Source organism: Neopelma chrysocephalum, unplaced genomic scaffold (genome assembly GCF_003984885.1).
Source record: "Neopelma chrysocephalum unplaced genomic scaffold, ASM398488v2 Primary Assembly neopelma1_182517, whole genome shotgun sequence".
Classification (NCBI taxonomy): domain Eukaryota; kingdom Metazoa; phylum Chordata; class Aves; order Passeriformes; family Pipridae; genus Neopelma; species Neopelma chrysocephalum.
The window spans coordinates 10,885-21,809 of NW_020938018.1; the positions used below are offsets into that span (position 1 = coordinate 10,885).

A 10,925-nucleotide genomic window follows, 5' to 3' on the forward strand; every position below is an offset into this window, starting at 1 on the left:
GGTGTGCTCCACCCCCTCTGACCCCTGTCCCTGCCCCGTGTTTGCCGTTCCAGACCCACCTCCCCAACATCAAGGTCCACGCCTACTTCGCCCCGGTGACCCCCCCGCCCTCGGTGGGCGGGAGCCGACAGCGCTTCTGCAGATGCTGCATCATCCTATGACGCTGGAATGCTCATCCTGGCAAAACTGAGGCTGGAATTGCGCCCGGGGCATTCCGGGGGACACACCAGTACCTTGGAGGGGAGGCGATCCCGGTGTCGTTTGCGAGGGCCAGTGAGCAGGGCTGGGAGCCCCCCCCGGAGCCCCCCCGGAGCCCCCCGGGATCCCACCTGTGCCGGCGGGAACGGGGACTCGGCTTTGGAGCGGGATAATCCCGGCCCATCCCCGCTGGGCTCGCTCAGCTGAACCCCCCCCCCCCTGCTGTGGGAAGGATGGGAGGGCTTCTGACCCCGGAATGAACTGATGCTGCTGGTGGGGCTGGAATAGGAACCGGAATCCTTGGAATTGGGGACTGGGGGGAGAGGAGAGGGACTGGCTTTAACCACCCCCGCAGCCGTTGTCCAGGAGGGAAAAAAAAAAACCCAACAAACCTGAAAATCCCAAACCTGAAGCTCCATGTCCCGTTTTTCAGCGAGGGAGTGAAAGAGCAGCTGCTGAGCCGGAATTCCCCCTGGGAGCCAGGATTTACTTGGAACCCGGGATGTTCCTGGGAGCCAGGAATTCCCCCCTGTGCTCCCACCCTGGCCGTGCTCATGTCTCTCCCATATCCACCCTGTCCAGCTCGGAGGTTTTCCCAGGTGGTTGTGGTTGACCTTGGAATCTGTGATGTCGGATTTTTTGACCCTCCCCACCTCCTGCTTTTTTCCTTTTTTTTTTGTTTTTTTTTTTCTCCTTTCAGCGGGTTTTTAATTCAGTCGTTTCTTTGACATCTCCCAGCCCAAAGTGACGAATCCTTAATTTCAGTTTTAAAAAGGAAATTTTTTTTCCCCAGGAGAAGCCCGAGCCTGTCGGGAAGGTTTTTAAGCCTACCCCAGGCTGGGCTCTCGTGGGAATTCTTGGCCTGTTTGAGCAGGGATTGGGTGTCCAAATTTATTCTGATTTCAGGTTTTATCCCAGTGACAAGGATATAATTCCCAATATAGGGAATAATATATATATATATTTATATATAATTCTCAATACAGGGATAAAGTTCTAGTCTGTGTTCCAGCGACTGTAAGTTCCCTCCTCCTGTCCTTTCCCTCCATCCCTTCATCTTGTCCCCAAGGAAAAGCAAAGTAGAACCTCTTTGCTTGTTGCCCTCATGAAGAAATAAGGATTCCCTGAAGGAGCAGGTCTGGGATCTGCCCTGGCTCCAGGGAGCACTGGGGGCTTTCCCGACCTTCCCACCTTCCACAGGTAAGTGTGGAGCCCCCAGGAGGACCCACGGGGATGGAAAGGGGTTGGGATGAGCCAGGCCCAGCTCTGGGGGGGGGGGGGGGGGGGGGGAGGGGGGGGGTTGGGGGCTGGTTTTTGGGGCGTTTCAGGCAAAATCAGCGCAGGTGCTCCAGGGGAGCACGGAGAGCACGGACTGATCCGGGCATTCCAGGTGCCCGGGGTGGAACTGCTGGGCAGATCCCAAGGGTTTAACGGGGCAGGGCCTGGATCAGGCTCTGGGGGGAGCTGAGCTGTGTCAGTCATTCCCGCTGGATGGATGGAAGGAGCTCTGGTGTCCGTGGATATTCCCGCCCGGCTGGGGCTGAACCGCCGAGGAATTGGGGCCTCCCCTGGGTCCTGAGGAATTCCTTTGGTGGGAGAAGAGCGGGTGCAGCACCAGGAATGGCTCTTCCAGGGTCTGGGGGGGGGTTGTTTTTTCACCAGGAGTTTGCTCCAAGGACAACGAGCTGCTTCCCAGGCTCTCCAGGCACAGGAGGGTCCCTGGGAGCTGCACTCCCTCCACCTCCCCCCCAGTCCCCCCAGTCTGTGCTCACGGTCTGCTGGGAGGAACTCCAGGCTGCTGTGGTTAAAAGGATACTGTCAATGCCTTCCTGTAGATGCTTTTCAATCCCTTATATTTATTCAAATCCCCTTTAGCGCTGTGGATTCTCCCTCTCTCCTCCAGAGAGAGAGAGAGAGAGAGAGGCTTCATTTCCAGAACTTTCTCCAGGTTTCGGGGTGGCAGAGGATGGTGATCACCCAGCAATCACAGGATTTGCACAACTCTGGGAAAAAAAAAAACAAAACAAAACACTTTGTTCAGTTCATACTGTGGCAGGGGAGAGCGAAAAGTGGGATTTCGGAGGCGGGGTGGAGTTGGCTGACTGGATTCCTTTGGAACAGAGCAAGAGTTTTCCAGGGAAAACTCAAGAACACAGAACCCAAAGCATTCTCTTTTTCTGTTTGCCAACCAGGGTGGCAGCATTAAGGTAGCTCAAAACTACTTGACAGTGTCCTTTTAAATCAATTATCCGTCTTCAAATGGACTCTTCCTGATGTTTGTATTTATAAGTACCAATAAACACCATTTTCCAAGCCCTGTCTCACCCGAGAGATAACTTTGGGGAGGAAAATCCACCTCCTGCACCTGGGGGAGGAGGATGTTTGGGGGTTCTCCAGGTGTGTGAACCCCTGGCACGGAGTCTTGGAATATTTTGGGTGGGAAGGGACACCCCCAGGGACACCTTCCCCTGGTCCAGGTTGCTCCAAGCCCCCTCCAACTCTGGGATCCTTCCCGAGGGGCTGGTGAGGGGTGGGTGGCTCAGCTCCCCCTCAGGTGGCTGTGAAGGGTGTTGGGCACTGGGAGTCTGCTCCCAAAATTTAGAGGAATTGCCCCATCCTGTGATTTTTGAGGTGTTAAAGGTCCAGGCCTGGACGAGGGTCCCACCCTGGTGCCAAACCCAGCTGGGGCAGCTCCTCAAGCCCATTCCTGGAGCTGTTCCCTGTCCTCCCTTGGGAACCTCACAGGTTGTGTGCCCAGTCCTGGAACAGGGGCTGCACTGTCTGTTCCCACCTCCCAGCTGAGTTTTCCTGGACCTGCCTTCCAGCTCCTGCCCTGCTCCCAACTCCCACTGCCCCCCCCCCGTGCCCTCGGAGTGCAGATGGGGCAGGGACAAAGGGATTTCTCCAGGGAATCAGCCCCGGACCTCCTGGACTGGGAGATCCTCCGGCAGATCCAGTGCAACCAAAAATGAGGCTTTTCTGCTCTTCTGAGGCACTTTTTATCCAATTCCACTCCCACAGAGAGGGAGGACAGGGCAGCTGTGATGTGCTCTCACAGGGCTGGTTTCAAACAAGGACTTTGACAAATTTCTCTTTTCTGAACCTCGCTGTAACTTCCTCTGTATTTTTATTTGATTTTCTCTGTGTTGTTCATGGCTGGCCCACGGTGTCGTGGGGTTTGGGTTGATTTTGGGGTGTTGGGTTTTTTTTTTTGGACGGGGGGGTCAGTGTGACAAAGTTCTTGGCTTGTTCACAAGTTCTTGGTGACAGTGTCCTGAAAAATGAGGTTTGAAACATTTTGGCCTCTTCTGGTGAAGGACTGTGTGCTTGAGGGGTGGTTTTTTTTGGTAGGGGGGTTATTCCTTTAGCTTTATTTTCCATCTCAGGGTTTCTGTCCTCCCTCCCTCTGTGCCAAATCCTGGCAGAGGCTCCTCGTGCTGCAGCTTCGGGGGAGCAAAATAATGGAGAAAATCAAGGAGAAGCCTCTTTCCCTCCTCTGTGCAAATCCCTCCCCCCTTCCACACTCCAGCTCTGTCCCAGCCGGGGTTTTTAACCCATTTTTTCCTCGGGGGGGGCTCAGTCCAAGGGACTGGGCACAGAATCTGAGCCTTGTCCTGGTGCCCCCTGGGTCTGTGGTGCAGAGAGCTGGGAAATGTTGTTTTAATGGTGTGAGATCTGTGCCTTCCTGGGCGCTGGGGGTATAATAATGCATTAACTGAAAGTAAAGGTGTAGATATAGATATATAATATATGTAGCTGAGGGTAGGACCGACCCCAAACCCCTGCAGGCACCACAGGGATGAGGTCACTCTCCATCCCGGGGTTCCTCTCTCCATCCCGGGGTTCCTCTCTCCATCTCGGCATGACTCCAGCTCTGCTCCGGTGGGATTTGTCCCTTCCCGGGCTCCCGCAGATCCGGGGCCGGGTCCTACCGCAGCAGCAGCTGGAAGCCCTCGGGGCCGGGGGCTGCCCGGGGGGGGACGGGGCTCAGCCGGGGCCACCGATCGCCCCCTGCCCGGCCCCGCCCGCCCGCGGCCCCCCCCCCCGGTACCTTTGGCGATCGCCACCACGAAACTGGTCTCGTCCTGGAGGGTCCTGAGCATCTGCGGGGCACGGGGAGGGTCGTGAGAGGGGCCGGGGGGGTCCGGACCGTGTCTGTCACCCCCTGGGTGTCCCCATGTCCTCACCGCGTCGCTGACGAGGACGTGGATGCCGGAGGGTCCCTGCCGGGAGACCCGCAGGATCTGGGCCGGGGGGAGCCCCAGGAGCTCCGCGAGCTTCCCGGTGAGCTCGGCCACCGTCAGCTGCTCCAGGTGCAGCTCCTGGTACAGCCCTGGGGCGGGATGGGATGGGATGGGATGGGATGGGATGGGATGGGATGGGGACGGGGCTGTGAGCGCCCACCCTCCATCCCTGCTCTCCCCTGCACCTGAGCCCCCTCACACACCCCCGAGCCCCCACCCCGCACACCTGAGCCCCCTCACACACCCCTGAGCCCCCACCCCACACACCTGAGCCCCCGTCCTCCACCTCCTCGGCCCCGCCGGGCTCCCGCGCCACATAGAGGGTCAGCCGGGGCCGCGGGCACCTGAAGGGGCAGAGAAGGGTCTGGCGGGGGGGCTCGGGACGCGGCCGGGCCTCCCGGAGCCTCCCGGGGGTCCCCAAAAGGAGCCCACCTGCCCGCCAGCGCGTGGCACAGGCGGATCCCGTCGGGGGCCCCGCAGATCTGGATCAGGTCCCTCCGGGAGAGCTTCAGCAGGTCGGCGCCTGCGGACAGGGGGGCTCAGGGAGCGGCGGATGGCGGGGGTGGGCTCTGCCCCCCACCCCGGCCGAGGGTCTCACCCGTGAAGTTGGCGAACGCGCGGGCGCAGGCGGAGAAGCGGCGCCGGAGGAGCCACTGCTGCGTCTCCAGGGGGGATGCGCAGGGACTCAGCGCCTGCGGGGGACGGGGGGTGCTCAGAGGGGGCGCGTCCTCAGCCCACCCAGCCCCTCCCGGGGAGGCTCTCGGGGGGCTCCCTCACCTCGCCGGGACTCTCGGCGGGTCCCTCGGCAGCGCAGGCGGGCGACACACACCCCCTGCGGGAGGGGCCGGGGCTCAGCGGGGACCCCAAAAGTGCGGGGCGCGGGGGGGTCCCGAGGGGCCCCACTCACCTCTCGGGGCTCAGCAGCTTGAAGGGGTGCGGGGTCGGCAGTCCCGGGGTGCCCGGGGGGCTGTGGGGGGCACCCAGCGCGTCCGGCCACGGGGCGCACTGAGGGTGGAGGGGGGTCATGGCCAGAGGGGCCCGGGGGAGGCACCCCCGGCCAGCGGGGAGGGGGCGCCGGGGCCGGGTCCCACCTCGGCCAGCACGGTGCTCTCGTAGGACGGCTGGAATTTCTCCCGCTCCGGCGGCGGCTGCTTCTCCACCTTCTCCCGGTCCGTCTTCTGCTTCCTATCGGCCCCCTTGGGCTGTGCCGGGGGGTCAGGGCGGCCCCGGGACCCCCAGGACCCCGAATCCCTGAGGCACCCGGACCTCTGGGGTGCCCAGACCCCCACCCACCCCCCCTCCCGCGCACCCACCCCCGGCTCTGCCGCAGGCGCTGCCCCGCGCTCAGGGCGGGATTTCCCCGTACGGGGGGCACTGGTCACACTGGGGTCACTGGTGACCCCCCCGATACCTTGAACACCTTGACCAGGCAGCTGGCGGAGTGCAGGTGCTCGGGGGGGTCCCCCTTGCCCCCCGCCCCGAAGGTGTCGATCTGGAGGCGGAAGGGGACCCCCTTCTCCCCCCCGTTCTTGCGCAGCGTGAACTCGGTGCTGATGCAGTGAACCTGCGGTGGAGGGGGGGTACAGCGGGGTCGGGGGCGGCCTCTGGGACCCCCCCTCAGCCCCCCAGAGCCCCCCGGCCCCCCTGGGTCCCACCTGCACGAACACGGACGTGCGCCTGGAGGGGTCCCACAGGAATTCCACCGTGTTGAGCAGCGTGGGGTGGATTTGGGGCTCGAGGACGCCGACGGAGAGCGGGATGTCTGCGGGAAGGGGGTGAGCGCGGCCCCCGCAGCCCCAGCCCGGGGCTCCCCCGGCCCCGGCACCCACCGATGTCGAGGATTCGGTCGCCGGGGCGGCTCCACCGCCAGCCCTCGAGCTGCTGCTGCTCCGAGTATTGCAGGCGCCGGTCGTGGAAGGACACCCGGACCACGCTCTGGGGACAGCGGCGGTCACGGGCTGAGCCCGCGGCCGGACACACGGACACGGCCGGACACACGGACACGGGCTGAGCCCACGGACACGGCCCCACAGGAGACTGTGCTGGACGGGGCTGGACTGGGGCTGAGCTGGGCTTCTGAAATGGGGCTGAACTGGAGCCGAACCCGATCTGAACTGGGGCCGGAATGGGATTGAGCTGGGACTGGAGCAGAGCTGAGGTGGGGTCGGACTGGGGCAGAAATGAGGAAGAACCGGGGCTGGGATGGGGCTGGACTGGAACAGAACTGGCAATGAACGGGGGTGAGATGGGGCTGGACTGGGGTAGAACTGGGACAGAACTGGGGCCGAGCTGGGGCTGGACTGGGACAGAACTGAGTCTGGACGGGGGCTCTGGCACAGCTGAACCGGGACTGCAGCCCAGAGCTCTGCCCTGAGCCTCCCCCCGTTCCGAGGGTCCCCACCCCGGCTCACCTTGACCATCCTCCGTCCCTCCGCGGGGTCCCCCCGGGGGGTCCCCACCATGCGGATCTCGTACGACTGCCCTGGGGAGGGGGAATGGGGGGCAAAGGTGGGTGCTGAGCCCCCGGGGAAAGGGGGCGTCCCTCCCCCAGATCCCCCCCGGACTCACCCTGGTTGAGGTAGGTGAGGGTCTCCTCGTGGTGCCGCACGGCGGGGGAGGTGGGGGCGCACAGGATGTACTGGAACGCCGGGAATTCCGGCTGGGACGTGGAGATGCCGTTGGGCTCCTCCTGCTTCAGGTAGGGCAGGACGGGGGGGGTCCCTGCGGGAAAACATCCCACCCAAAAAGGTGGGCACCCAGCCGTGCCTCGGTTTCCCCCCAAACCATCGGATTTGGGGGGTGGGGGCGGTACCTGAGCACCCCAGAAGGGGGGAGGGGGTACATGTCCCCGGCGCTGGACCAGTAGTGGTCGGGTTGGCCGTGCCAGAAGAGCATTTTGGGGGGGGGCTCAAGGGGGGGACACCCCACGAACAGGGTGGCAGCAGAGAGGGACAGGCGGGTGTCCCCCCCATGGCTTTATAGGCACAGGGAGGGTGATGTAAGCGGGGTTGGGCCCAGTTTGGCCCAGTTTGGCCCAGTTTGAGGTGTTGACAGTAAATAGTGGGGGGGGAGGGGGCATCGTGTTTGTTGTCACAGAGGGAGGGGAGGACACAGGGGGGGCTCCCTGAGTCCCTTTGTCCCAGCCAAGGACACCCTCCCCTGTTGTGTGTGTGTCTCCCTCGTTTTAATTCCTTTAATTTCCCCCAGATTTGGCTCATTTTCGGGAGAAAAACCTTCCCCGGACCCCCCCAAAAGCCTCCCCTGGCCATCGGCTCTGCCCTGAGCCTTTGGGGGGATTTTGGATGAATCCAAGGACTGGATTCCTGAGCCCCCAATAATCCTGCCTGGAAGCCCAAGGGGTGGATCCAGCCCCAAACTGGGGAGCAGCAGCAGCAGCTCCTCCCCATCCCGTCCTATCCCCTCCCATCCCCTCCCATCCCATCCCATCCCATCCCTCCCCGCTCCAGACACGGACACTCAGCAGGAGGGGTCCCGGATGTTTTTTTATTGGGTGCTGGAAGCTGGAAAACGCTCCCCAGCAGGGACAGCCCGCGGTCACTTCTTGGCCTCCTCCTCCTTGGAGAGGGTCTTGATGATCTCCTCCTTCTTGGCCTGCAGCCGCTCCTCCCGCCGCTTCCGCGCCTCCTTGGTCTTGGAGCGCCGCGCCTCCGCCTGGTCCCTGCGGGATCGAGGGGTCTGGATGCACCAGGAGCACCTCAAACAGCCCCAAAACCACCCTGACCCCTGTCCCCAATCTCCTGCCGCTGTCCCAGACCAGCCTTGCTCCAGCACCCACATCCCTCCCACTGGATTTTGGGGTTTTCCCTTCGCTCCAGCCCAGGAGGAGCCAGCAGGGGCTGTGTGGGGTCACGGCCTTTACTGGAGCCCAGGGTGAAGTTATTCAACATTTCCCCCTCAAGGACACAGCAGGATTTTGGGATCCCTCCCCTTCCCCTGGTCAATCATTCACTGACTCCAGCAGCTGCTCAGGAATTTCCCAGTTTCCCTCTCTCTGAGCATTAAAACCCCCAGTGAACCACAAAACTCCACCACGATCCCACATTTCTCTGCTTCCAGCCAGCCCTGCCCAGTTCGGGACCGATCCCTCCCACCAGGGCCAGAATCCACCTGGAATGACCCACGGGGAGGGGGGTCACTCCTGACAAACCCCCCCTGCCCAGGGCAGCACTCACGCCAGGAGCTTCTTGCGGGCCTTGTCCGCCTTCAGCTTGTGGATGTGCTCCATGAGGATCCGCTTGTTCTTGAACACGTTGCCCTTGACCTTCAGGTACAGGCTGTGGTACCTGCGGGGGTGGGACGGGGCAGGACATCAACCCAGGGAGGGTTTAACTCCATTCCCAAGGAGCTGGTAGGGCAGGAAGGGGGTCTGGGTGTGTGGGATGTTAACTGGGAGGTGCACGGGGTGCAAACTGGGGTGGGGTGTCTGTGGGTGCTGCCCCCACTCAGGGTGACGCTGGGATGTGACAAGGGGAACGTCACACATGGGGACCTCTCCAGCTCTGTGGAGAGGAGTTCCCATCACCTGTGTGGTGAGGTGGGAGGGTCTCAGCTCCATTTCCTGTGGGTGGGACCCCCCCTTTATTAAGTGGGCTCAGAGGTTGTGCAGAGCTTGTGGGGAGGCTCTGTCTGTCTGTCCATTCCCAGCGCTGCGATGGGTCTGGAAAGGAGCTGCTTGGGGTGTCCTGTGGGGGCCTCACCCAGCTCCCTGGTGTGAGCTCCAGTCCCCTCACAGCCCCCTGTCCCCCCCAAACCCCGTGTCCTTCCCCCCAGGGCTGCAGAGCCCCCCCAGCCCCGTGCCCACACTCACATGTGGCGGTCGATCTTCTTGGACTCGCGGTACCTCCGGAGCAGCCGCCGCAGGATCCGCATCCGCCGCATCCAGGTGACCTTCTCGGGCATGCGGGCGTTGGCCGTGCCCTTCCTCTTACCTGGGGAGCCCCAAAACCTGCCAGTTAAACCCCAAACTCCTCCCAAAACATTTAATCCCCCTCTTCAGCTCAAGTTATAAGCTATCCATGCCCAAGCCAGGGGTTTTCCATCTCTGTGACCAAACCCATTGGGATAATCCCCAGGGGTCCCATCAGCCCTGGGGACCCTGTGTGTGGCAATCCTTACTGAATTTCTAGACAGATAAGTAAAGACTTAGTATGTGAAAGACATAAACAAGAAGTCCATCAATTTTACTTTTAACATTAATTTAACTTTTAACATTAATATTACTTTTAACATTAATTTAACTTTTAACATTAATATTACTTTTAACATTAATATTACTTTCATTACTTTCAATATTTAAACTCTAGTTTGGTGGGGGATGTGTATCTGCAACCATCAAATAAAATCAGAGTCAGCCACACTGAACTGATATTCACGTTTTCCTATGCAACATTAATTTTTAAATTAAGCTGATCAGGGAAAAGTACAGCCTTGGATTTTGATGGAAGTGATTGGAACTGCCCAGGATCAAGGACTGAACAGTCACAGCCAAACTGGGGGTCTCGGGAGGGGAAGGAAGCTGAATTTTAGGGGTAGCCTAAAATTCTGGAATCCCCAGACTGGCACAGGGCCTCTCCAGGCGCTGACATCTGGGGGTGGGTCCCCTGTGCCCCGCTGTGTCTGTGGGGTGCAGCCCTCACCGATGCCCATGTGCCGGCCCTTCCTCCGGGCCAGCGTGTTCTTCCTGCAGCGGGCGCGGGAGTGAACGGTCACGGGCTTCCTGATGATCAGCCCATCCTTGATCAGCTTCCGGATCTGCTGCCCTGCAAAAACACGGCCAACACCTCCTCTGGAGCCCTCAGGTGAGCACAGATCTCCCCCCCTTTGTCCCACCTGGATGAAGGCTGGGAGTGCCACGGAAGGTGGGTTTCCCCACAGAGCCCCTCACGCTGCTGGAGCTGCTCCGTTCTCCCTCCCAAGTCTCCCTGAGAATCTCCCAATTCCCTCACTGATTATCTCACACGGCACCAGGGAGCTCTAAAAACCCTGGAAACCCCACTTTAAGGTGGAAAAAAAGCTCCTCGAGTGGCAGAATTTTACCCGAGCCAGAATTTCCCTTAAGGCAAAAGCTGGGCTTGATAATCCTGGGAGGCTTTTTCCAGCCTCAATGGTTTTATGATTCTAAACAAACTTCGCTGTCACTGAGCCTCCCAAAAGCCCTCTTCCCGCTCTGCTGGTGGATCTCTTTCCCCCAGGGCCCCTCGGGCAGAACTGTGCCCAGGATATTTCCCCCCCAGTGCCCAGGACATTCCCCCAGTCATTCCCAGTGGGACGTGCCCCACTCACGGGAGTTGGCGTTGGCGATCTCGTTGGTCTCATTGGGATCCAGCCACACCTTCTTCTTCCCGCAGCGCAGGACGCTGGAGGCCAACCTCTTCTGGAGCCGGAGCATACTGGGAGAGGGAGCGACAGGGATCAAGGGGGCTCTGCACCCCCCCTCAGAGACCCCCCCTCAGGGATCCCCCC

At 61.0% G+C, this 10,925-nt stretch overlaps 2 protein-coding genes across 2 annotated transcripts; both read right to left on the reverse strand.

The window, feature by feature from the left end:
* Positions 1 to 3,847: 3,847 nt before the first annotated feature.
* Positions 3,848 to 7,414, reverse strand: LOC113962541 (transcription factor CP2-like). The gene is made up of 15 exons (XM_027673307.1): positions 7,255 to 7,414; positions 7,011 to 7,163; positions 6,854 to 6,924; positions 6,272 to 6,377; positions 6,098 to 6,204; positions 5,854 to 6,006; positions 5,534 to 5,644; positions 5,350 to 5,447; positions 5,220 to 5,274; positions 5,041 to 5,134; positions 4,875 to 4,965; positions 4,710 to 4,786; positions 4,386 to 4,531; positions 4,250 to 4,301; positions 3,848 to 4,164 (listed from the first exon to the last, which is right to left on the reverse strand). Exons 1-15 carry the CDS (start codon positions 7,412 to 7,414, stop codon positions 4,127 to 4,129), a joined length of 1,512 nt encoding a protein of 503 aa, XP_027529108.1. The 3' UTR covers positions 3,848 to 4,126.
* A 512-nt stretch (positions 7,415 to 7,926) lies between these two features.
* Positions 7,927 to 10,903, reverse strand: LOC113962540 (60S ribosomal protein L19). The gene is made up of 5 exons (XM_027673306.1): positions 10,746 to 10,903; positions 10,100 to 10,222; positions 9,271 to 9,391; positions 8,636 to 8,746; positions 7,927 to 8,121 (listed from the first exon to the last, which is right to left on the reverse strand). The coding sequence occupies exons 1-5, from the start codon at positions 10,849 to 10,851 to the stop codon at positions 7,998 to 8,000; spliced, it is 585 nt and encodes a 194-aa protein (XP_027529107.1). The 5' UTR covers positions 10,852 to 10,903; the 3' UTR covers positions 7,927 to 7,997.
* Positions 10,904 to 10,925: the final 22 nt, after the last annotated feature.